The sequence below is a fragment of the Heterodontus francisci genome, chromosome 10 (genome assembly GCF_036365525.1).
Source record: "Heterodontus francisci isolate sHetFra1 chromosome 10, sHetFra1.hap1, whole genome shotgun sequence".
Classification (NCBI taxonomy): Eukaryota; Metazoa; Chordata; class Chondrichthyes; order Heterodontiformes; family Heterodontidae; genus Heterodontus; species Heterodontus francisci.
Window position 1 is genome coordinate 24,434,406 of NC_090380.1, and position 27,918 is coordinate 24,462,323.

Sequence of the window (27,918 nt, forward strand, 5' to 3'; positions counted from 1 at the left end):
CTCGCCCCCCCCCTCTCGCCCCCCCCCCTCTCGCCCCCCCCCCTCTCGCCCCCCCCCCTCTCGCCCCCCCCCCTCTCGCCCCCCCGCCCCCCTCGCCCCCCCCCCCGCCCCCCTCGCCCCGCCCCTCTCCTCTCAACACCTTTGAAGATAAAGAACCTCTTGATGTTCTCCTTGATCGCCTCCCACCAGTGAACTGGAGACTCAAAGAGGGGTTTCACGGTTCTCCAACCTTTGTCATCCCTTTTGAGTTGCTCAACGTTCTCTGGGGTTAGCAGTGTAGCATTGAGCTTCCATGTCCCCCTGCCAGCCCACTGGTCATTCTGTAAGTGACAGTCGGCCAGTAAGAGGCAATGATCGGAGAAGAACACTGGCTTGACGTCGGTGGATCTGACCGCGACAGCGCGGGACACAAACAGGAAGTCATTCCTGGAACGGGTAGACCTGTCCGATCTTGGACCAGCTGTATCTACGCTGCGCTCTGTCTGCAGGTTTGCTGAAGACGTCGTGCAGCATGGCATCTTTTACTGTTTCCATTAGGAATCTGGGCATAGCGTCCAGTTCGTTGTCGTCACTGCCGGATAGTCCAGCTGCATCGATGATGCAGTTGAAGTCACCGCCTATTATGATCGGCCTGAACGTTGCCAGCAGCAGTGGGAGCTGCTGGAACACGGTCAGCTGCTCTCTGCATTGAACCGGGGTGTACACGTTGATCAACCGGAGCGGAGAATTGTTGTACATTACATCTGCTACGAGGAGGCGACTGCCCACCACCTCCTTAAATTTGAAGATGGTGAAGTTACCTCCCCGCAGCAGAATACCCAGGCCGGAGGAACAGGAACCCCCTGATCAGATCGATGGCCCGTAGGACCACCATCGAACCATTGCCAGTAGGTGCTGAGGTGTAGTATTACACACTCCTGCAGGAACAGTAGGTCGGCTTTGACCTTGGCGAGGTAGTCCAAGGTTGAAACACATTGCGTAGTGGATTTAATGCTACACGCGTTAATTGAAGCAATCTTTATACTGGCTTTTAAGTTAGTTGTTGCTTCCCGCACCATTTGTCCTTGCTAGTCCCAGTCCTTCTGTATGTTCCTGCATATACCCATATTGTACGCAAGCTGTTTCACGTTTGTTAGGCTCAGAAACCCCTCCTGGTTTCTCGTGCAGGGTTTGTTCCGCTGGGGTGACATCGGTGGGGCGGGTCTTGTAGGCAGCAATGTGGAAAATTGCCCAGGTATGTCCTGTACACAAAAAGCAGGGTAAGTCCAACCTGGCCAATTACCGCCCCATCAGTCTACTCTCAATCATCAGTAAAGTGATGGAAGGTGTCATCGACGGTGCTATCGCGCGGCACTTGCTTAGCAATAACCTGATCAGTGACACTCAGTTTGGGTTCTGCCAGGGCCACACAACTCCTGACCTCATTACAGCCTTGGTTCAAGCATGGACAAAAGAGCTGAACTCATGAGGTGAGGTGAGAGTGACTGCCCTTGACATCAAGGCAGCATTTGACTGAGTAGGGCATCAAGGAGCCCTAGCAAAACTGAAGTCAGTGAGAATCGGGGAAAACTCTCTGATGGTTGGAGTCATACCTAGCACAAAGGAAGGTGGTTGTGTTTTTGGAGGTCAATCATCTGAGCTCCAGGACATCACTGCAGGAGTTCCTCAGGGTCGTGTCCTAGGCTCAACCATCTTCAGCTGCTTCATCAGTGACCTCCTTTCAATCATAAGGTCAGAAATGGGGATGTTCACTGATGATTGCAAAATGTTCAGCACCATTCGCGACTCCCCAGATACTGAAGCAGTCTGGGTAAAAATGCAGCAAGACCTGGACAATATCTAGTCTGGGGCTGATAAGTGGCAAGTAACATTCGAGCCACACAAGTGCCAGGCAATGACCATCTCCAACAAGAGAAAATCTAACGGTCTACCCTTGACATTCAATGGCGTTACGATTGCTGAATCCCCCACTGTCAACATCCTAGGGGCTACCATTGACCAGAAACTGAACTGGAGTAGCCATATAAATACTGTGGCTACAAGAGCAGGTCAGAGTATAGGAATCCTGCGGTGAGTAATTCACCACCTGACTCCCCAAAGCCTGTCCACCATCTACAAGGCACAAGTCAGGAGTGTGATGGAATACTGTCCACTTGACTGGATGAGTGAAGCTCCAACAACACTCAAGAAGCTTGACACAATCCAGGACAAAGGTGCTTGATTGGCACCCTATCCAAAAACATTCACTCCCTCCACCACCGACTCTCAGTGGTAGCAGTGTGTGCCATCTACAAGACGGACCAATGTTCCTTAGACAGCACCTTCCAAACCCGTGACCTCTACCAACTAGAAGGACAAGGGCGGCAAATGCATGGGAACACCACCACCTGAAATTTCCCCCTCCAAGTCACACACCATCCTGATTTGGAACTATATCGCTGTTCCTTCACTGTCGCTCGGTCAAAATCCTGGAACTCCCTTCTTAACAGCACTGTGGGTGTATCTATTTCACATGGACTGCAGCGGTTTAAGAAGGCAGCTCACCACCACCTTCTCAAGGGCAATTAGGGATGGGTAATAAAGCGACGCCCACATCCCATGAATGAATAAAATAAAATATCAGGTCCCGATCTACGTCGCCCTGCAGCCATGTCTCTACAATGGCTATCAGATTGTACTTATTTATTTCCATTTGCGCTCTCAGTTCATCTGTTTTGTTTCGAATGCTACGTGCATTCAGATACAGAGCCTTTAATTTTGTCCTTTTTATTATATTTCTAACCTCTAGCCTTACCTGTTGATTTACTCTTAGATTTGAACGCTTTGTCCCTTCCTGTCACAGTCTGTTTATCATTTCCTATATTAATATCTTTCTCTCTTGCCTCATCTCTACTCCTTGATTTACCATGTTTTTCCAAATTTGATCCCTTGCCCCCACTATTCAGTTTAAAACCCTCTCTACTTCCCTCGTTATGCGGCTTGCTAGAACACCGGCCCCAGCACATTTCAGGTGTAGACTGTCCGAACGGTACAGCCACCACTTTCCCCAGTACTGGTGCCAGATGCCCATGAACCAGAACCCACTTCTATCACACCAGTCTTTGAGCAACACATTAATTTCTCTAATCTTATTTGCCCTGTGCCAATTTGCACGTGGCTCAGGTAATAATCCAGAGGTTATTACCTTTTGAGGTTCTGCTTAATTTGTTCCTCATACTGACTATGCAGAACCTCTTTCCTTGTCCTGCCTATGTCGTTGGTCCATGGACCATGATGACTGGAACCTCCCCCTCCCACTGCAAGTTCCTCTCCAGCCCCGAGCAGATGTCCCGAACCCTGGCACCAGGCAGGCAACACAACTGTCTGGACTCTTGCTCTTTGCTGCAGACAACAGTGTCAATTCCCCTAACTATACTGTTGCCAACTACCACTACATTCCTGTTTTCTCCCTGCACTTGAATGGCTTCCTGTATCATGGTGCCATGGTCAGGTTGCTCATCCACCCTGCAGCCCCCACTCTCATCCAAACAAGCTGAAAGAACCTCAGACCTGTTGGACAATCGCAAAGGCTGAGACTCCTGCCCTCTGGGTCCCCTTACCTGCCTCAGCTGCAGCCACACTCTCCTGTCTCTGACCACTAACCAAATTAGAAGACCCTATCCTAAGGGGCGTGACAGGCTCCTGGTACAAAATGTCCAGCTAACTTTTCCCCTCCCTGATGTGTCACAGTGTCTGCAGCTCGGCCTCCAGTTCACTTACTGCAGACGTGTTTGCCCTGGATCACACTGGCATTCAGGAGCTCTCACATGCTGCAGCCGTGCCACATCACCTGTGCTGCCATCCTTAATGTGTTTCAATTAACTACTTAATTATTTTATTCAGTTATTTTTTTCCTTTTTTTAATATATTTATTAACCTTACCACTAATTACTTTTACTATTTGAAATGTTATTAGTTTGGACCTTAATCACTTATCAGATACTCACCAAACAGGTAGCTTCTTCCCAAACCAATCACCTATCTGCTTGCCTGTGATGTCACAGCTTACCAGGTACTCAACAAACAACTCCTTCCACTGCACTGAAGCAAGAATCAAATACTGGAGGGTTAAAAATGTACAAAAGAAAAATGGAAAATGGAGTACCTCTGCCCCCTTCACTGTACTTGCCACTCACCAAACTCGAATCTCCACACTCAGCTTTTAATCTTCACTCCGTGAGTCTAAAGGTTTGTTGAAGTATAAATATATGATCACCTAGTTCTGTCTCAGAGTGGACCTGGTGCCAGCATTTCTCTGTAGGTGGCTAACCTGTGTGCTCAAAAAGCTTATTTTCTGTTATACTTCTACAGTGCCAGTGTCTGCTCACCAGTCAAAATGTTCTACGAAGAACAGAAATTTGTCAAGTAAAACATCCTAACCATGAATCCATACTGACTTCTTGATATTTCATATTTTGATAGATTTTTCATTATTTGCTTTATGAAAATCAGTTTGATCCTATCCATTCTGGCATTTTCCAAGTCTCCTAATATCTTTGGTAGTGTTCAGCATTAAACCTTAAACCCTGGCTCTGCTGGTTTTCTATTGCAGTGGTTCCCAAACTGGGTCGGTAGAGACTTTCTATGGGGTCCACAAAATGATGGCAGCAGGATCTGTTGCTGTGATGGCATGGGTTATGCGTGCGCTGTTTGAGGTTGTTTTGATTTCCTGAATCTGGATTAAAGCTGCGGCCCCAGTTGCTGGCAGCGTCCCCAGTTGCTGGCAGCGTCCCAATGACAGAAATGCTGCATACCAGACAGCTTGTCAGTGATATTCCAGCGCAGACAGGCCAGTAAGCAGCAGACGTGGAGGATAAAAAAACCTTGAAACACTCAGCAGCTGTGAATGAGTAGGTGGACAGAGGAGGATTAGACCTGAAATGGTCCCAGTGTTATCAACATGAGCCAACAAGCCTAATCCCACTCCAGACAGTGCAGAGATATTGTGCAGTGCAGTATTAAACAGGCATGTTGCTGAACCTTTCAGTTGAAGGGAGGATAAAGAATGTTCATGTCACCAATCACATCAATGTTCGCTCTATCGGACAGCTCTGGCAAATTTCATGCAAGCCACTTTAGCAGAACATTTATGAACTTTATAACTCAGAAGTTTAAATCTGCAAGTTTATAATATAATTTAGATGGGGGGAGGGTGAGGGGGCCAGTGGTCCATGATTGTGAATTCATTTGAAAAGGGGTCCTTCAACTAAAAACGTTTTGTGAGCTATTGATAGTACATGGGTAGATGACCATTTCCTCATCTCCAGGTTAACAAAGCCCTGCTGTGTGCTTCAGTTCTGGTTTGGGATCTTAATTTTTTCCTACATGAATTGGGGCAGTCCTCATTTGAAGAGGTGGTAGATCATGATGTAAACCTGTTTGAAAAAGTAACCTAGTGGCTGGGATTTTCTGCTCTGTGCTGGCTGATGTATGCCTATTAAAAAGAATGTGAGGAAAGCATGAGTCGGCGAGCAGAATGAGCTCAAAATCTTGGTCAGTGTGTCCTCGAAGTTGGTTCATCTTGCCTTGCGGTACAAGGATCAAGTATCTCAAGATTCCATTTCAAGATTGTATCGGACGGAGTTTGATTTCTGGAGATGTTACTGCTACATTCTCATGAGATGGAACCTACAAAACCCTGCACAGAACTGAAGCACAGTGTTCTCAATGTGTATTAATTTCCTGCGGGAATAAAATTTCAGGTGATTCAATTTTTCTAAAAAGTGGCATCTTGTAAAATGGATTTTATATTGCATTGTATTATGCAGAACTATGATCACATCTTGGACCAGTGGAGCGAGTTAGCTTTGGCCACCCTATGTCTATTCATTGAAGATATCCAGGTTTATTGTAACTACACGTATACCCAGCAAGATGTTTCAAAACCTAGCCATCAATATCCGTTTAGCCATGCTTTAAAGAATCATAGAATGATGCAGCACTGAAGGAAGCCATTTGGCCCATTGTGCCTATGCTGCCTTTTTGGTAGAGCTAACCAATTAGTCCCATTCCCCTGCTCTTTCCCCATAGCCCTGTAATAAATTATTTCCCTTCAAGTATTTATCCAGTTCTCTTTTGAATGATACTATTGAATTTTTTTCCACCACCCTTTCAGGCTCTGCATTCCAGATCACAACATACTGCATAGAAATAAATAAATTGTTCCTGATGTCAGCTCTGGTTCTTTCACCAATCATGTTAAATGTGTGTTCTCTGGTTACTGACTCTCCTGCCACTGAAAACAGTTTCTCCTTATTTAGTCTATTAAAACCATTCATGAATTTTGAATACCTCTATCAAATCTCCATTAACCTTCTCAGCTCGAAGGAGAACAACCCCAGCTTCTCCAGTCTTTGCCACATAATTGAAATCACCCATCTCTGATGTAATTCTAGTAAATCTCCTCCTCTTCACCTTTTCTAAGGCCTTAACGTTCTTCCTAAAATTTGATGCTCAAAATTGAACACAATCCTCCAGCTGAGGCCAAAACGATGTCTTTTAAAGGTTTAGCATCACTTCCTAACTTTTCTCACTCTCTTTCTCTATGAAGCCAAGGATCCTGTATTCTACTTAAGCCTTCTCAACTTGTTCTACCTTCAATGATTACTTTCCTGCACCACCTTCAGAATTGTACTATTTAGTTTATATTACTTATCCTTCCTACCAAACTGTATCATTTCAAACTTCGAGACACTACATTTCATTTGCCATGTGTCTGCCCATTTCACAAGTCTGTGATCTCCAGACATCCGTTACTTTCCTCCTCACTGTTTAATACATTGAGTTTTGGGACCTCTGCAAACTTTGAAAGTATTTCCTATATACTGGAGTCCAGGTCATTAGTATTAGAGGTGTACAGTAGCTGAGTGATTATGTTTCTGGACTAATAATCCAGAGGCCTGGACTAATCGTCTGGAAACAACTTTAAATCGGACTGCGGTAGCTGGGCAATTTAAATTAAGTAAATCACGAATAGTTGTTTAGTAGAACAGAACTTGAGTATTGCTGAAAATAGAGACACGTTCAACACTGGTGCATTCTCTATGACAACACTTCTACCAATCAGAGTTCACTTGCCAACCAATCAGCACTCTCTTATGCAGTATAAGTTGTTGTTTTTTCCCTTATATTGGTTATTCTTGCGGATTGTCCCGATGAGTGTAAGACTAAAGGCTTCGACAACATGTCTCTATTTTCAGCATAAAATCAGGAATAAAAGCTAGTATCAGTAATGGTGACCATGAAACTACCAGATTGTTGTAAAAATCTATCTAGTTCACTAATGTCCTTTAGGGAAGAAAATCTGCCAGCCTGACCCGGTCTGGCCTACATGTTATTCCAGACCAACAGCAATGTGGTTGACTCTTATCTGCCATCTGAAATGGCCCTGCTGTATCAAAGCAAATACAAAAAACTATCCCGAGAATAAAACCGACAGACTATCCAGCATTGACCGAGGCATCTGATTCAAACTTGCCAAAGGCACACCCAACCCAGCTGATCCTGCAAAGGTCTCCTCACTAACATTCGGGGACTTGTGCCAAAATTGGGAGAGCTGGCCCACAGACTAGTCATTCCTTTCAACCAGCATCTTGGACTCCTCTGAGCAGGTCCTATCTCAGCAGCAGCACAGTCTGACCAGAGGTGGCGACACAATGATATACATTCAGGACCCCTCATAGTAACATGCCAGCCTGACTTGAAAATATATTGCTATCCCTTCATTGCTGGGTCAAACTCCTGGAAAATCCTCTCTAACAGCACTGGGGAAGTACCTTCGCCACAAGGACTGCAGCGGTTCAAGAAGGTGACTCACCACCATTTTCTCGAGTGCAATTAGGGATGGGTAATAAATGCTGGACATGCCAGTGATGACCACATCCCTTCAATTAAAGCAATAAATGTGTATATATCAAAAGTCCGAATACTGATCTATGCGAAACACTATATATTTCCCTAACCATGTCTGAAACTTCCATTCACCATTACCCTCTTCTTCTCTGTCCCTTAGCTTTTTTTAATCCATATTGCCACTGTCCTTTTAATCACATGGGCTTCCATTTTGCTAGCAAGTACTGTGCTACCCTCATCAGCCCTCTCTGTTCATCGGTAAGCTCAAATAAGTTAGTGAAACATGATTTCCTTGAACAAATCTGTGCGATTGTTTATTGATTTTCCCATACTTTTCCAAAGGCTAATTATTTTTGCCCCAGATTATTTTCTTGAAATATTTCCCCACCATCAATGTTGGGCTGATTGCCTGGTTTATCCCTCTTTCCTTTTTTGAATGAGTGTAACATTTGTAATTCTCCAGTCCTTTGAAAACACTCCTTCATCTAAGGAGGATTAGAAGATTATGACCAGAGCTTTTGCAATTTCCACCCTTATTTCCCTCAGTAACTTGGGATTCATCCCAACATAGACCAGATGATTTTTCTACTTTAAGGACTGCTAACCTGTTAATTATAACCTCTTTATTTTTATCTTATCCAATATTGTTACTGCCTTCCACTTTACTGCTACATTAGCAGCAGCCTGTTCTCTAGTGAAGACAGTGCAAAGTACCTCAGCCATGCCCTCTGCCTCTATAAGAAGATCGCCTTTTTTGTCTCTATTCGGTCACAACCTTCCTTTGAGTACCCATTTAGTATTTGAGTGTTTATCGAAGACTTTTGCATTCCCTGTTAGGTTAGCTACTAATCTAGCCTTGCACTCTTGCTTCGCCCCTCATTACATTTTTTGATCTCTGTACTTTCTATATTTAGCTTTGTTCTTTACTGTATTATTAACCTTCCTCCTCGTGGAAATGTGTCTACTTCTACCTGAACCATCTCCTCTTTGAAGGTCTTCGATTGTTGAATTATAGAATCAAAGGAGCAGGATCAGGCAATTTACCTTCTCCGGCCTGTTCTACCATTCAGTGAGATCATGGTTGATTTGTGACCTAACTTCATATACCTGCTTTTGCCCCATATCCCTTAAGGTACAAAGCTTTACATGCTGGGAACCACGTGCTTGTTGGGTGTCAGTACAGTTTGACAGTTGCTAGAGATCATTTGGATATCCAGGGTTCTGTCTACAAAGAGGGTGTTGGAGGGTGGAGTCATGCTTTACGAAGAGGTTGTTTGTCGTGTGGGGTTCTGGGTGGATGGTGTCTCTCTAATGCAGGCTTCCAAGAATATGCACTAGATTGCCTGGTATCTCTGGAAATCCAGGCAGAGTCTGTTCATTGACAGATCTGATAGGGTTGTTTCACCTACATGGATGTCGTGCATGGGTTTGTGTGCGCATATTCCTAAAATACTAATTCATTGTGTCTGTATTTTTGTTTTAAGACTGTTAGGAAAGATGTAGTGTAAGGTTTGTGCCCACTCTTGATGAATGAGCAGTGTATATTTTGATGGGTGTTATCACTCTATACTGAACAGGTAAGTAGATGCCCTGGCCAAGTAGATTATAAATATTGGAGAACTGTTTGAGGCTTGCACAGTCTAACCTTTTGTTTTGTACTGCAGGTTCAAAGGACCTTGTTGTAAAAGCACAAGTATTAGCTGGTGGCAGAGGAAAAGGGGTGTTTGAAGGTGGTTTGAAAGGAGGAGTCAGAATCGTTTTTTCGTAAGTATTGTAAGGTAAACACATTTTTAATGTCTCCTAAAGCATGTATACACACGGTTTGGATGCTTGGAAAATCATCTGTTTCTTCCTTTCTTACATGCAAAAAGTGCCATCAATACTAGAGTAATGTTTGGATGAAGTATTTTAAATATATGTGATTGAAAACAATGAAAGCAGGTATAAACAGTTTTGGACTGTGTTTACCTTCAAGAGTGAGGCATTTTAAAAGAGGGTGCATTTTTAATCAAGCTGAGTGACTCACTCTACATAATTGAGATTTGGTAGATCTGGTGTAACTAGGAATTGTGAAACGTTAGTCAAAATGATACCATATGTCTGGATCCAAACTTTGATTTGTAACTTTGCAGAAATATGCATTTTTTTTCTTATCCATGTGAAATCAGCAGTGATCCAGTGTTTCTGGGATACAAAGGTTAGTGGAGGCCAGTAATGCAACCTACATCTCTGCTCCATGATGCAGTACATTTCAAAATCTGGTGCACTTGTTACATACTTCATCGGTATTCAATCATTCAAAGAAAGCAATAATTGGATGCGGTGTATAATTATACATTCATTAATAAGGTTTTATGTTTGATGTTTTCAGCTAATAGTCTTAGTGAAAGACTAGCTCAATCAATGCTATCACACTTTACTGCAACTAAGCACTGTGTTGATAGCTTCATCAGTTTATTCATTATAACTTCAATACCTTTTCCTGATCAAACTTTCCCACTGTGCTATTTGTTTCTTTGCTATCATACTAAATATTTTATATATTTCCACTTTGAATTGTTCTACCACCTATTGACCCAGATACCTTTCTAAAAACACCCAGAACCTGGTTGCATTATTAATTAATAGCCTTGCCTTTTTGATGTCATCTGTGCATGTGGAGATCTTGGCTACAATGAAAGCTCTTGTCCAAATCACTTGCTATAAATTTAAAAGAAAAAGTCGCAAGGTTGATCCCTGAAGCACCTTTATTAGCCTTAAGAAGTTTCCCTTTACCCTACTGCATATTTCTAATCTGGCTTTATATTGCCATAACGTCCGATTCTGTGATTACTAGTCACCCTGTTGATCACAAATGTGAAAGTTTTCTGAAACCCCCCGAAAAAATGAACTGCATTTACCTTGTCAGTAATGTTTTTGAAGATGCTAGCAGTTACACCAACTTTCATCTACATACTACCTTTAATGTAGAAAAATGCTTCCCAGCGACAAGGTTTAAAAAAAAAAATTATATTAGAAGGAATGACCTTAAGCTTGGACAAAGTGATTGGTTTTAAGGAGATGACAAGTGAGGTGGGAGGGGTTTAGAGTTCTGGAGTCATTTATGGCACAAGAGGATGCCATTCAGCCCATCGAGCCTATGCCAGCTCTCCACGGAGCTATCCGGTCAGTCCCACATGAAAACATTTCTAGAATGTGGGTGAAGGGAGGTGGGTGTGCATACGAGGCCAGAGGCTGAGCAGGATTGTAGGATCAGAAGAGGTTACAGAGAAGGGGGCTGTTGAGGCTGCAAAAGGATTTCTTGAATTTATAGTGCTATTCAAGTTATGTTTTTCCAAGTCTTCTTGTTTGAAAGGCTTTGCTTTTCTTGATTACATTGAATTCATAGCATCTGCAGCACAGAAAAGACCATTCAACCCAACTGTTAGTGTGTACACAAGCTTTCCCTTTAATCCCTCTGTTGCCTTCTTCCTCATCAAGCCTCCCCTTACACGTGTCAGTCGTATTAACACTTCACTGCATGTTGCAGTGAATTCCACCTTCAGTTTTATCCTTTTTATTTGCCCATGGCTAGTTTGTTCTTGTATTCTACTGGAATGTATTTCTCTGAACTTTTATTGATCTCCACTTTATATATCGGCCACTGTGGCTTAACCTCTGTTGATATCATTCTCCAGTTTATTTCCTTTAGCTCTATCCTCATTCCCAGTTTATTACTTTTGTCTTTGTACTATTTATATATCTCTCTATCTTAAACCTTATCATGATCATTACTCCCAAAATGTTCTTCCTTGCTGACCTCTCATATCTGCTTCATTTTGTATCCCATTACTAGCTGTAGTAGTGCTTCCTTCCTGATTGGGCCAGGAATGAGTCTGTAAAAGCTCCATCACTTTCTCCTGTCTCAATCTGCTTACCAGTTTATTTGGGGGTAGTTGAAATCCCCCATGATCATGATTCAGCAATTTAACTCATTTCATAGATTTGTCTACATATTTGTCTCTCTACTTCCTTTGTACTATTTGGTGATTTGTAACACACCCCTGTCGCACCTCATCCCTTCTGATTCTTTAACTCAATCTATATATATTCTCTTTCTATCTCTGTGTTGATGAATTCAGTTGCTGCCACAATTTGAAGTGCTTTTAAGATAGATAAACTATATCCTCAATTGTGGTGTAGTAAATCTTGTTAACCTCATGAATGAATCTGTAGGCATTGGTTTATTAATTGTATCTTTCTATGATAGTGTAACAAACCACACAGGCTGTTTTGATATTAACACCCCCACAATGGTGGATGAAGTTTAAAATCACAGAATGTGACCCCGGCCTACCAGGTGTGTGTCTGCTGCCATTTATACAGCAGAAGATTGTGTGCCGTGCCTGTGTCTTGTCTTGGAGAGGTGAAACATTTCATTAAGATATATAAATCAGACTCCCACAATGCAGTTGTTTGTGAACCAGGAGGAACATGGGTGCCCCTTCCCCACCCCCTGCCTTTCAAGCCGACGTTCTGCTGATTGCGGCCTCTCGCTGTCGTGCTCAGCTGGCTGCCCTCAACACTGTGATCCTAAGCCTTCTGCCCTGTGATCCCTCCCTGCCTCCCGATTGTTGGTCCAAACAATCCTCCCATACACCTGTCCATGATCTTTCCTGTTTGCCGGCGACCTTCGTTACTGGCTTTCTCACCTGGCAGCCAGCCAGCCAGCCTGTTAATATGGCTGGCTACCAGGTGGGAAACAATAAGAAAATGGTAAGGAGAGCCTATGATTAAATCCGACAGGACCTCTTCATCTCTGGGATTTCCAGGCTTTCCATCCCTTGCAGTATTTATTGTCATGCACAGAAGGAGCCGTGATGAAAGAGACAATGAAATGGAAGAATTATGGATTTAAAAAGTCAACTGTTAAAGCAAAACCACAAGAATATGGACACTTGTACCACAGTCAAAATGGAGTAGCGATGACCCCTCCTATACTGGAAATCAACAAACCTGTCTGAAAAGATGGAACTCGTTAACCTTGTCTGAACTAGCTCTGGGGAGAATCCCTTTGAAATCACAAAGAGCATTATTGCATATTAATGACTCTTAACGACATGAATGAACTAACGAAGGATTCTGGAGGCAGAGTGACTCACAACTCAAACCAAAATGAATGGACGTCAAATAGAACAGTGTTACTAGAATGGCCCTCATTCAGACATTAATCGATGGCCATGGTTATCATATCCTGGCCCGTTGTACAGTCACACCAGGTTAGGGTGCCTCCTAACAGAAACTCTAATGTATTGCATTTTGACTTTAAAAAGGGAGCCCTCTGGAGAGGGAGGGGGGGGGATCAAGCCAACACCTCAGAAATTAGTCCAGCCAGAGGCTGTGTGCGGGTGTGTGTGTGTTTGTGACCATTCCAACAACTGTGCAAAAATAGTTATTTTTTTTAAACCTACGGGAAAACCTGTCATTTGTCTGCTTTTTTTGACCCGAAACAAAAACTCCGACGAGCTCACCATTTTTAACAAAACGTGATTGCGGTCGGTTGGGAGGTGAGCATCCACACCCCTTTCCGCCTGTCCATAACAATATCAAGCTCTTTGTTTCAGGCCTGTAGGTATGAAGGGAGAAAATTAATTTCTGTAAATACTGTATCTTAAAGTTAGCTTTTTAAAAGCTTTCATACTGAGTGGTACTGAAAATGTCTAATTCATATCGAGTGATTCATGTTGCAAAGTCTTTCTGCACGTTTTGGAATAAAAAGCAAGTTGGTTGACGACTTTTCTCATTTACAGTCCAGAGGAAGCCCGGGATATCTCTTCAAAAATGATTGGAAAGAAGTTATTTACCAAACAGACAGGTGAGAAAGGAAGGATATGCAACCAGGTGTTTATCTGTGAGCGAAGGTACCCGAGAAGAGAGTATTACTTTGCAATAACACTGGAAAGGATGTTTCAGGTGAGTAAACAAACTAGACTGACATGCAAAATCTGGCAATTTTTAAATTTTTTTAATTTCCTGCGATGGTGCTTGGTTCATTCTTGTGTGATGTTATTTAAAACAAAAATGAAGTCCATCTTCCGTTACTTTCTTATTTTAGGGCGCCCTGATGAGAACATATGAGATTTGGTAGTCAGATTTAGGTTCAAAATTTAGCTTAAGCCAGATTTAGGTTCAAAATCTTTTGCGTCATCTTCCTCATTGAGAGGCGTTACTACAGTGTAGATTATCTACAGTCTGTGGAGTGTGGATTGAAAAAAGTTCATTACTCTTATTTGCAGTAGTCACTTGTTATTCCACATCCTCAACAAACAACAGCTTATATTATTTTGCACTTTTAAAATAGTAAAATGTCCCAAGCTGCTTCATAGGAGCGTAATTTGACAAAATATTGACTTTGAACCAAAGAAGGAGATATTAGGACAGGTGACCCAAAGCTTTGTCAAAGAAATAGGTTTTAAGGAGCTTTTCAGAGGAAGAGAGAGAATTGAGAGAGAAGTCCTGGTGTTAAAGTTTCTAAGCAGGCTCATTTTGAATCTGTACTACTTTGGTATGAGGATTGATAAAGAAACTTATACCTCCCCAAGTAAGTTCTTTATCCTTCAAATTATGTCCTTATTTCACATCACAATGCTACCCACTGTTTGATGAGGGATCTAGATTGTTGGGGGTGGGGGGAAGCTTGGTATTAAAAGCTTGCTTTTAAAAAAACTTGTTCTTCGGATGCACGTGGCACTCATAAGCCAGTATTTATTGCCCATCCCTAGTGTCCTAAGATCCATGATGGGGTTTGAACTCGAGGACTTCTGCGTTAGTAGAAACCATCCACTGGTTTCAGTTTAGCTTCAAGTTGGAACATATGGAAGGACAAAGAAATGGGTTAGATTAGAAGGGCTTTAGTTGATGTGCCAGCACTAGCAAAATGGGTCAAATATCCTGTACTTTCAATGGTTCTAAGTCTGAGTTAGTTTAATTTGCTCATGTTCATAAAATATATATTTTGTAACCACAGGTCACCACATACATTTAAATTTTCCCCACTTACCGATACGGTCAGCCATAGACTCTTTTTATCCCAGAATAAAACACACCAACCAGGTTTCTTTAATAAACAACAAAATTATCAGTTTATTATAAAACAAATCTTAACCAGTAATGAAGCAAAGCATAAACACACAGATTGAAATATAAAAGTTCCCTTTTTACTTTAGCCCCTCACACACACACACACACACCCCAGTTAGGTGAAAAAATAGATTTACTCTTTAGAGCTCTAGTACAAAAAAAATACATTGGCCAAAATACTTGCTAATTCTTGAAGAAAAAAGACAAGATATGCAAAGATGTCAGAAGTCCATTTTGGTTTGGCATCCCAACTACTTATAGATGGCTGTCACTGGGATCTTCCTAGAATGGGTCTTGACAGGTTGTGGTGGAGATCAGTTTGGGCAGGCTTTCCAGGGAAAATGCCATAACAAGGGTTTCAGGCAGTCACTTACACTTGCTTCTCAGCTTTTCAAGGGATGGAAAACTGGCAGGCTTTTCACAGAGCGGGAACAGACTGAGCTGGTTGTTGCTCTCTTGGCAAGTTTTCTCCAACTGTCTTTTCAAACCATTGTCCATATTCTAACTCACTGTCCAAAGCAAAATCATAAACAGTATCACATGAGTCAAACCTCTTGACCCCTATAAATCGTGACCTGCCACTTCTCTGTAAACATCTTCCCCAAGTTAAAAACAACCCCTGCTAGGTAATTATTTGAAGACGGGTGCCTTCCAGTAACTGTTTACAGTCCAGATCTCTCAGTGACTCTTGTAAAGAAAAAAAATCCATGGACTGTTTTTCAATTTTAAACCACAAATCTTCAAAATTTAACAAAAAAAGGAAGCACTCGTAACAATTTGATACAAATGCTTCTGTAACTGCATTATATACCTCAGTCTATGTAGTGTTGTATCTGATTTCAATCTTTAAAATCTAAAAAATATAAAATGAAGAATTGGTAAGGGATCAGTTCCTTGCATTCTAGGGTTCTTTCTATATTCGGTTCTGTGTGGGTATCTGTGAATGGTAACCATGTGCACATTGACTGCAAACAAACTCGTGATTGCACTTTCTGCCCACTCTGTTAGGTTAGTGTGTTCCATGCTTACCTTTGTAAAATATTGACAGTAGCATATCCAGCACTGGAAGAAATAAATTTGATTTTAAACCTCATCATCCGATATTAGTGGAGTTTTCAGTAAACCTGTGGATTTTGTTTTTTTTGGCAGGGGTTCATAGAGTGCGATTACATCCCCCATGGTATTGCTCTTGGATAATCTGAGGCTTGGACTTGTTTTTTTTATTTTTATTTTTTTACTGTATTTTTTTCTGTGTGTGTGTGGAATTTAAAAAGGGAACTTTCATATTTCAATCTGTGTTAATGCTTTGCTTCATTACTGGATAAGTCTTGTTTGATAAACTAATAATTTTATTATCTATAAAGAAACCTGGTTGGTGTATTTTATTCTGGGATGAAGAATAGCGTATATGATTGACCGAATAGGTAACTAAATAAACATTTTTACAATATATGTTGAGCTGCGGAGAAGTGGAACTAGAAAAGACAGTGCACTCCTCCCACCTCGATCGTAACATAAAATTGGGGCCTCTGTGCGGGATAACCCAATGCTGACTATGTGCAATTGTAAGTGGGGAAGGAGGATGTATCCCTGAGTAATTTGAGAAACTTAACCAAGGTTAGATGAAAGGAATTGGCAGAACTGTTGGTGTCAGAGTTAAAACCAAGAGCTAAGAAAGCAGATATAATTGAGGTAATAGCACCCCATTTGAAATTGGAAGAAGAAAAAGGTGAACCATACGAACATACGAATTAGGAGGAGGTGTAGGCCCCTTGAGCCTGCTCCGCCATTCAGTAAGATCATGGCTGATCTGATTGTAACCTCAACTCCACATTCCCACCTACCCCCAATAACCTTTCAACCCCTTGTTTATCAAGAATCTATCTACCTCTGTACTTAAAAATGCTGTCTTTTGAGGACGTGAGTTCAAAAGACTCAGGATCCTCAGCGAAATATTTCTCATCATCTCCGTCTTAAATGGGCGACCCCTTATTTTTAAACAGTGACCTCTAGTTCTAGATTCTCCCATATCTGCCCTGTCAAGACCCTTCAGAAATTTTTATGTTTCAGTCAAGTCACCTCTTACTCTTCTAAACTACAGCGGATACAAGCTTAGCCTGTCCAACCTTTTTCTCATAAGACATCCTGCCCATTCTCGGTATTAGTCTGGTAAACCTTCTCTGAACTGCTTCCAATGCATTTACATCCTTTCTTAAATAAGGAAGTCAATACTGTACACAGTACTCCAGATGTGGTCTTACCAATGTCATGTATAGTGTTACAAGTGTTTTGTTTTTAAAAAAGAAAACTTGGAATTCTGTATGTTTAAGAAAAACTGAGAAAAGGATTTTTTTTTTGCTCAGTGGATACTGACCTGCAAATAATTGGAATTCCTGCAATGTTTTGAAAGGAAGTCATAACAGTTGAACTTTATGGGTGCTTTGAAAGGAAGTTGAACTTGTACAAGGATAGAAAAGCCACCAATTTCAAGGAAACCATAGAGGTTTGATCTTTGTTCAGAACAGCTTTTGAGTAACTGGGGGAGACACTGTGTCGGGACATGTGACCATGTTCAGGAAGGTTCTTTTTTCACCTTGGACCCTTTAAAAAGCCTGTGAATTGGACAAAGAGCAGGCATTTGAAATCTTCCTGGGACCTGCCTGGAGGAAGGGAGAAAGATCCAGACAAGTGTTACCCCTCTCTAAAGTAGACTGGCATCTCTTGAAAAGGAATCTTGCATTTGAAAGGTGGCAGATTCCTATTGCCTGTGAAGAATTCCTGCATCCAGATTGGTTCCTGTTGCCTCCTATGTTTTGGGAGATACTGAAATGTCAAGAAAGCTTCAACTGCTAGACTGTTATTTTTAAAAACCCAAGCAGTCCCCTTGCTGCACTCCTGCTCGAAGACCTGTGTGATGCCTGCTGCAGACAAATTGCCTTGAAAGTCTACCTATCACAGACTGTTCATCAACCTTGCTCAGTGAGACTTTGAATGGTATCCAACTATTAGACTCTGGGACACCTCACCGTACCCAAACATCCTACAAAACGTGATAAACTTAATTATTTCTATTATTCCTTCTATTCCCAAGGAACAGCTGATAAACCAAAAAATCTATTTCCCCGGTTCACCTTTTTTTTAATCTATGTACATGAGGGTGAAGGAAATAAGGGATTTTCATATATAGATTTATCTCGTTAGTAGTTAAGAGCTATTATTTCTTTTCTAATAAATTATGGTTAATATTGTTTAAAGAAAGCTGGTTTGGTGTGCTTTATTCTGGGGGGAAAATAAAGTGTTTAATTTGGCTATTCTTCGGTAGGTGGGAAACTTTATTTGATATGCTATGATCTGTGGAGTAGTGGGACTGAATTAACAGTGCATTACTCCCGCCTTGGTCATAACAATAGCTAAAGCATAACCTCCCTACTTTTCTATTCAATTCCCCTCGCAATAAATGATAACATTCTATTAGCTTTCCTAATTACTTGCTGTACCTGCACACTAACCTTTTGTGATTCATGCATTAGGACACCCAGATCCTTCTGCACCTCAGAGTTCTGCAATCTCTCGCCATTTAGATAATATGCTTTTTTATTCTTCCTGCCAAAATGGACAATTTCATATTTTCCCACATTATACTGCATTTGCCAGATCTTTGCCCACTTACTTAACCTATCTATATCCTTTTGTAGCTTCCTTATGTTCTCTTCACAACTTACTTTCCTACCTATCTTTGTGTCATCAGCAAATTTAGCAACCATACCATCAGTCCCTTCATGCAAGTCATTTATATAAATTGTAAAAAGTTGAGGTCCCAGCACTGATCCCTGTGACACACCACCCATTACATCTTGCCAATCAGAAAATGACCCATTTATGCCTACTCTGTTTCCTGTTAGCTAGCCAATCTTCTATCCATGCCAATATGTTGGCCCCTACACCATGAGCTTTTATTTTCTGCAATAACCTTTGATGTGGCACCTTATCAAATATTATAGAACTTCGAAGCCTGTTTGAAGAAGATACTGAGACCAGGAAGCTTAGGTAGAGACTGTTTATTGCTTGCCACAGAGCTTACCTCTCTACTCCTAATTAACACCCAACACTTGTTCACCCTATTACCTTGATCTACTAGGTATTTATCATCCATTAACAGAACTTCAGACCCTAATGTCAAATGCTTTCTGGAAATCTAAGTACAGTACATCCACCGGTTCCCCTTTATCCACAGCACATGTGACCTTTTCAACGAACTCCAATAAATTGATTAAGTATGATTTCCCTTTCACAAAACCATGTTGACTCTGCCTGGTTATCTTGAATTTTTCTGAGTGCCCTGCTATAATGTCTTTACTAATAGCTTCTAACGTTTTTCCTATGACAGATGTTAAGCTAACTGGCCTGTAGTTTCCTGCTTTCTGTCTCCCTCCCTTTGTAAATAAAGGAGTTATGTTGTTATGATATGTACGCAAATGCCACAGCCAGTTTATACACAGCAAGATGCCACGAACAGATTAACTGGTCAGTTGTCTTCTCTATTTTTGGCAGTCTCGATGGAAGGATCAATGTTGGCCAGGGCACTGGGAGAATTCTCCTGTTCTTCGAATGATCCTAAGGGATCTTTTACGTTCAGCTAAATGGATGCCTCAGTTTAACATCGCAACTGAAGTTCAACACCCCTAACAATGCAGCAGTCCCTGAATACTACACTGAATACCAGCCTAGATTATGTGTTCAAATCCCTGGATTGGGTTTTAAACCCACCACCTTCTGATGCAGAGCTGAAGGTGCTACCACTGGGCAAAGCTAACCAGATGGGAGCTGAAGGGGGATTGGAATAGAACATAACTCACGTTGAACGAGAGATTAAATGAGATTGGTTAGGTTAAACCTAGCAAGTGGGGAATTAGTTTTGGTAGTGGTAAATTGTGTGGAGATGTTAAGTTGAGTTTGGAGCTGAGTACTGACAATGAAAATATGATTTTTGTTTTTATTTGTTCATGGGATGTGGGTGTCTCTGGCAAGATCAGCATTTATTCCTTATCTCTAATTGCCCTCCTGAAGGTGGTGGCAAGCTGCCTTCTTGAATTGCTGCAGTCCTTATGATTTAGTTAGTCCTGCAGTGCTGTTGGGTAGGAAGTTCCAGGATTTTGATTAAGTGACTATGAAGGAGTAACAATGTATTCCCTAATTAGGATGGTGTGTGACCTGAAAGGAACCTGTAGGTTGTGGTGTTCCCATGTACCTGCTGCCCTTATTCTAGGCAGCAGAGGTTGTGGGCTTGGAAGGTGCTGTTGAAGAAACCTTGGCAAATTGTTGATCTGCATCATATAGATGGAACGTGCTGCAGCCACGGCGCATCAATGGTGGAAGGAGTAAATATTTAAGGCGATGAATGGGGTGCCAGTCAAACAAGCTGCTTTGTCCTGAATGGTGTAGAGCTTCTTGAGTGTTGTTGGTGTTGCATTGGTCCAGACAAGTGGAGAGCATTCCATCACACTCCTGACTTGTGCCTTGTAGATGTGGACAGGCTTTGGGGAGTCAGGAGGTGAGTTACTTGTTGCAGAATGCCTAACCTGTGACCTGCTCTTGTAGCCACAGTATTTATGTGGCTGGTCCAGTTAACGTTCTGATCAGTGTGAAGTGATTTATGACTTTAAACCCTTATAGGGACTAAACCAAATCAGGAGTACATCCCTATGAATCTCCTTTAAGTTCAAACCAGACAAATTCTTATAGAGACTTATTTGGGTCCAAAGAATTGAACTAGATTTCCCCTCAAAGAAAGAAAACTAACAGAGAATATTACCATCTTTCGGATAGCCTATTTTAAAATAATTATGGCTAAGTCATAAATATCCCAGATATTATAAGGGTCTGGGAAACTCTCTTCAGTACTTATCTCTCTACTTAAAGCGACACAGAGAAGGGGTTCTTGTAGTTGTATACAGAATGCTACATAAGACAATTTATTAACTTTTATATATTAAAGAATTTAACATGCAATAAACTTCTTAAGTGGGTAAGTATATCACAATATCAAATATTACTAAGAGATGGAACACTTAATCTTATTTCGAACATAGAATCCAAAAGTTTAACCTTGCTAATGTTACAGCAAAATATCTTTTGCTTCAGAACCCCTCATGTTTATACTGTTTCTAAGGTATCATCTGACCTTTTAGCTTATAGGTGTTGCCTTTCTGTGTGTGTTTCCTGCTTTTAAGATCCATATTTGGTCTTATCATGAACTAACATCTCCACTTAATGTTTTGCTGGAATTCCCCTGCTCTTGAAGTTGTGAGCATTTATAGAGATACAGCACCGAAACAGGCCCTTCATCCCAACGAGTCCATGCCGACCATCAACCACCCATTTATACTAATCCTACATTAACTGAAGAGCACAGCTGTCGATACTTGAATCTCCGATCCTGCTGTCTTCACCGCCCAGAGTGTCTGCAGCCACGGCGTGCGATAAGTCCATTGAGGTGAAGAAGGAGCAGCGGGACCCGAGGGAAGTCTTGAGAAAAGGTGCCCTGATCACCCAAAAAATCCACGAACGGCGCCCCGGCCGCAACTTCAAAGCGCCTGCGGGAGATGGCTCGGAGAGCATCTGCAGCGCACTGTCGGCAATGCTGCATGCCTTTATTTAAACCACTGCAAAAAAAAAAACCCTTAGCGAATGTAATCACCTCTGTAAGTCTGCCAAAAGATGCTTCACCTCCTGAAGGACGTGGATGAGCTTTCCGGACGTCGACGGTGGGCACTGAGGAAATGGCTTATTACCTGCACCCGCTTCCCTGCTCCACCCTCTCAGCGCACCCCCTTCCCCAGCTCCCCCTCGCACCCCCCTCCCTCCACCCCTCCCCACCGCATCCCCTCCTCCCACCGGCACCATCCTACACCTGTGTAGGGGCCCTAACAACCCCACTGCCTTGTGGGCGTCTCGGGAGAGACCATGGCTAAGGGAGTAAACCCTAACAGAAAATCTGGAGCGGAACCCCGTAGGCGGTCATGTGTCACCTTTGGCATGTTTCCGGCAGTTCCTACAGCCATACTGGTGCCAAACGTCGTGCCCTGCACTCCTTTGGACCCCACCAGAAAGGCCGAGAGGGGGGTTTTGACGACTGGGCAACTCTCAACCTCCATATATTTGCCCAGGCATGCGCCATGGAGAGGTCACTCCATAGTTGCCTCACAGCGACTGACACAACACGGAAGGCAGCAGTTACGGGTTATAAGTCCAGATAAATTGGCGTAGAAACTGGGCGCCACGGGTTGCCTTTGTTGGTGGGAGAGGTCATTGCACCTCACTGGACAGCTACCGCCCGCCTCAAACCGGGCAGCCCCCGGTCAATAAGGTTCTGTCCCGCCACAGTCTACCTGCTTCAATGGGTGCTTGGAGCTCAGGGTCATTGCCCGAAAGGCGGACTGATGCACCGCACCAAACAACACGAAAAAAGGAAAGAAGGTACCAGCCCTTTGCTTTGCAAGCTGGAACGTCAGAACTATGTGTCCTGGCCTGTCGGAAGACCTTACACAAATCAACGACTCTCGGAAGACCGCCATCATTAACAACGAACTCAGTAGACTTAATGTAGACATTGCAGCACTTCAGGAGACTCGCCTCCTCGCGAGTGGATCTCTAGCAGAGCAAGACTACACCACCTTCTGGCAGGGCAGGGATCCTGAGGAACCAAGACAGCATGGAGTGGGCTTCGCCATCAGAAACCCCTTGCTCAGCATGATAGAGCCTCCCTCAAATGGCTCGGAAGGCATACTGTCCATCCGACTGCCCACCACCTCTGGTCCAGTACACCTACTTAGCATCTATGCTCCAACACTCTGCTCCCCACCTGAAGCTAAAGACCAGTTCTGCGAGCAACTCCATAACATCATTAGCAGCATCCCCAACACCGAACACCTATTCCTGCTGGGGGACTTTAATGCCAGGGTTGGGGCCGACCATGACTCATGGCCCTCCTGCCTTGGGCGCTATGGCGTTGGAAGGATGAATGAGAACGGGCAGAGACTGCTTGAGTTGTGTACCTACCATAACCTCTGCATCACCAACTTGTTCTTTCACAATAAACTCTGTCACCAGGTTTCTTGGAGGCACCCACGATCACGTCGTTGGCACCAGCTAGACCTCATTGTCACAAGGCGAGCCGCCTTAAACAGTGTTCAAATCACACGCAGCTTCCACAGTGCGGACTGTGACACCGACCACTCCCTGGTGTGCAGCAAGGTTAGACTCAGACCAAAGAAGTTGCATCATTCCAAGCAGAAGGGCCACCCGCGCATCAACACGAGCAGAATTTCTCACCCACAGCTGTTTAAAAAAAAAAAAAATTCTAAATTCACTTGTAACAGCCCTTCAAAACACTCTCACAGGGGATGCTGAGACCAAGTGGGCCCACATCAGAGACGCCATCTATGAGTCAGCAATGACCACCTACGGCAAAAGTGCGAAGAGAAATGCAGACTGGTTTCAATCTCATAATGAAGAGCTGGAACCTGTCATAGCCGCTAAGCGCATTGCATTGTTGAACTACAAGAAAGCCCCCAGCGAGTTAACATCTGTAGCACTTAAAGCAGCCAGAAGCACTGCACAAAGAACAGCCAGGCGCTGCGCAAACGACTACTGGCAACACCTATGCAGTCATATTCAGCTGGCCTCAGACACCGGAAACATCAGAGGAATGTATGATGGCATGACGAGAGCTCTTGGGCCAACCATCAAGAAGATCGCCCCCCTCAAATCTAAATCAGGGGACATAATCACTAACCAACACAAGCAAATGGACCGCTAGGTTGAGCACTACCTAGAACTGTACTCCAGGGAGAATGCTGTCACTGAGACTGCCCTCAATGCAGCCCAGCCTCTACCAGTCATGGATGATCTGGACAAACAGCCACCCAAATTGGAACTCAGTGATGCCATTGTTTCTGTAGCCAGCGGAAAAGCCCCTGGAAAAGACAGCATTACCCCTGAAATAAACAAGAGTGCCAAGTCTGCTATACTCTCAGCACTACATGAACTGCTATGAGCGTGCTGGGACGAGGGAACAGTACCCCAGGACATGCGCGATGCCAATATCATCACCCTCTATAAAAACAAAGGTGACCGCGGTGACTGCAACAACTACCGTGGAATCTCCCTGCTCAGCATAGTGGGGAAAGTCTTTGCTCGAGTCGCTCTGAACAGGCTCCAGAAGCTGGCCGAGCGCGTCTACCCTGAGGCACAGTGTGGCTTTCGTGCAGAGAGATCGACCGTTGACATGCTGTTCTCCCTTCGTCAGATACAGGAGAAATGCCGTGAACAACAGATGCCCCTCTACATTGCTTTCATTGATCTCACCAAAGCCTTTGACCTCGTCAGCAGATGTGGTCTCTTCAGACTACTAGAAAAGATCGGATGCCCACCAAAGCTACTAAGTATCATCACCTCATTCCATGACAATATGAAAGGCACAATTCAACATAGTGGCTCCTCATCAGAGCCCTTTCCTATCCTGAGTGGCGTGAAACAGGGCTGTGTTCTCGCACCCACACTTTTTGGGATTTTCTTCTCCCTGCTGCTTTCACATGCGTTCAAGTCCTCTGAAGAAGGAATTTTCCTCCACACAAGATCAGGGGGCAGGTTGTTCAACCTTGCCCGTCTAAGAGCGAAGACCAAAGTACGGAAAGTCCTCATCAGGGAACTCCTCTTTGCTGACGATGCTGCTTTAACATCTCACACTGAAGAGTGCCTGCAGAGTCTCATCGACAGGTTTGCAGCTGCCTGCAATGAATTTGGCCTCACCATCAGCCTCAAGAAAACGATCTATTTTGAGCCAGTCATGTAATTTCATAATGTGATTGGGATTTAACTACATCTAAATCATGTCCAGAGTAATGGTAACACAAATTAATATTCTATAAGGGAAAATAACCAGGAGATTTTTGGTAAATTTAATCAATTTTATCTTTCTTTATCCTTTAAAGCTTAACTTAGAGAATCACTTATTTTGAACATTCAGTCAGAGCAAGGATTCTTTTTTTTCGAAGGGAGAAACTTGAGGTTTAATTGTTTTTGTTCTGAAGACATTTCTGTACATTGCTTCCTGTTTGTGTTGAATTTGACAATGATTGTACAAAGTAATGTGCTATAATTTGCTGTAGCAGGGCATCCAACAGCAGCTGCCGTTTGTTAGACTTGCACGTTAGGTTTTTTAATTTTTTGCATGGAAAGTTGCTGAAAATGTAAGTTGATACCAGGTATCTGAGACCTGAGTGAATAGGGCAAGCAACTGTGTATCTCCTTAACCAATCAGATTGAAGGATTGTGAAATTAACAACATAAGGACAGAATAGGAAATGTAAATGAGAGTATTTGAATTTGGTGTTCAGAGAAGCAAAGAGGGAAAGAAAGATTGGATTATGAGAAGAGACAGGAAGGAATTAAAAAAAAAATTTGACAATGAGACTCCATACTTACAGTTAATGGCCATTGCCAGGGAAGTTGATGTGTAATTTTGGTTGAGACTGTTAATTTATAATATATTCTTGCTGGCACCCCTGTTAATAAGTGGTAGGTTGTGGAAGAATTGTTTTTAATGAAACAGCTGGCTGGTTTCCCACCACTGATTCCTTTGTGTGTACAGATAGCACAAGGTACATCAGCATCACTGCATTGTCATGCATTCCATTCGAACAACTCACATAATCTATTATAATATAATATAAAAACAAGAAATGCTGGAACCACTCAGCAGGTCTGGCAGCATCTGTGAAAAGAGAAGCAGAGTTAACGTTTCAGGTCAGTGACCCTTCTTCGGAACTGACAAATATTAGAAAAGTCACAGGTTATAAGTAGGTGAGGTGGGGGTGGGGCAAGAGATAACAAAGGAGGTCGAGATTGGACCAGGCCACATAGCTGACCTATTCACATAATCTATTGGTGTTGTTTGTTCCAGTAAAATAACCACTAACAATTTTGAAAGTAAAAGAATTAATCCGTAGTGTACTGTTGCAGTACTATTAAAAGAACATGAATTCAGATCCCACCATGGCAGTTTGAAATTTTAAATTCAGTTTTCTTTTTAAAAGTCTGGAATTAAAATGCTGGTTCCAGTAAACGTGACCACGAAGCTATCAGATAATGGTTAAAAACCCAACTGATTCACAAATGTCCTTTCAATAAGGAAACCTACTGTCCTTACTCGGGCTGACCTATACGTATCTCACATCAGCATGATTGATTCTTAACCACTTTCAGAAGAAGCCTAGCAAATGACTCCGATTGTATCAAACCCTACAAACAATAAACACACTAACTGCAGCAGATCAAGAAGACCCACCATCAGGCCAACTAGGGATGGGCAATAAATGTGGGCTTGCCAGCTGTGCTCACATCCTGAATCATTTACTCTTGAAGGTAGCATAAAGAGGACATATGGAATAAGTGATGGAGATATTGACCAGTGGCTGATTGACTAACTCTTTGCACAGTTCCAAAGTTGAGTATGTGCAGTGATATGTTTTGGGTGTGCTATGTGTATAGCCCAAATGTACTTCTGTAGTCTTCTAAAATGACTATGCAATTATTGTTTTCACCTTGTACTGAGAAAAAGATCTCATTTATGCCATCTAATCTTTATATTTTTTCTTCTTTAGGGGCCAGTATTAATAGGCAGTTCACAGGGAGGAGTTAATATCGAGGATGTGGCAGCTGAAAACCCCAAAGCAATTGTTAAGGAGCCCATTGATATAGTGGAAGGCATCAAAAAAGAGCAAGCTGTCAAGGTATTAGGCAGCAATTCCAAATACGAAAACTGAATAGAATTCAGATAGTTGAAGTTCCCATTTTTGGAACCATTAAATGTGCCACAACTCATTTCATGTGAAACCTGCAAAAAATGGACACTTACTGACAGTCCCAAATAATTTATGTTATTCTAGATTAAAAACTGCACCTTGAAACCATGGGCACTTACAAATTACAAACTATGGCTAGCCTTCAATGCACCAATTCCATTTACAACCTAAAACACTAGACAGGAAAGTAAGTGCCAGGCAGCAGTAGCTGAAAAAACTGCTTTTGTTTAATGCTAATCTTTAACCAGCATGCATAATGGCAGAGAAAACCACTTTTTCTGGGATTGAATGCTTGAGTGGCTCTATCACGAGGATAGAGAGGGTTTTCTGTTGCTATGGTAAAATGACCTCTATTGCACAAAAACTGAGAACTACTGGTACGGGATGTTAGAGAAACTTCCAAGCCTGTTTGAGAAGAAGACACCGAGACTAGGATGCTTTGGTGGAGATTGTTTATTGTTTGCCACAGAGCTTACTTCTGCTCTCTGGACAACATCCACAGCCACTGCTGGCTGGCTCTTATATATACACATTTGAATACAATTAACTAAATAATACCCATTCACCCTATTATCTTGAACCACCAGGTATTTGTCATCCATTAACACAACTTCAGACCCAAACAGATTCCCCCTTTTTTCTTTAAATACATATATAAGAAATAAAAAACAATAATACATTATCTATCGTAAATTATTTATCAGTAACTTTCAACAGCACCAGACATTAACATGCTGTGTATTCTCCCCTTAAAAAAAAAACCTGTTTAAAGAAAAAGTGATCTTAAAATTTTCCACGTTTTCCTAACTTATCACAACACAAGATGACCCTCTTCGAGGACATCCAACAATTTTTTTGAACAAACACCTCTCCTCGTAAAACAATCAGACAACTGATGACATGCGTCAACCAATTTTATTTTAGAGATTTCTTCTCTTTCCAACATTTCTTTTATACTTGAGATCAATCTTTGACCTCAGTACCTTGCTCTACGGCAGCGAGGCCTGGACAACGTATGCCAGCCAAGAGCGACGTCTCAATTCAT

General features: G+C 42.5%; 1 protein-coding gene across 3 annotated transcripts in view; it reads left to right on the top strand.

Annotated features, from left to right (window-relative positions):
- The window catches only part of LOC137374349 (succinate--CoA ligase [ADP-forming] subunit beta, mitochondrial), a 112,042-nt gene that overhangs the window by 27,867 nt on the left and 56,257 nt on the right, over window positions 1-27,918 (top strand). For all 3 annotated transcript variants that reach the window (XR_010975791.1, XM_068040280.1, XM_068040281.1), the window contains 3 exons: window positions 9,555-9,654; window positions 13,680-13,842; window positions 26,673-26,801. Coding sequence is in view for 2 of the 3 variants with exons in the window: in XM_068040280.1 (XP_067896381.1) it covers window positions 9,555-9,654; window positions 13,680-13,842; window positions 26,673-26,801 (392 nt within the window). In the remaining variant the exon portion in view is untranslated. The remainder of the gene's footprint in view (window positions 1-9,554; window positions 9,655-13,679; window positions 13,843-26,672; window positions 26,802-27,918) is intronic.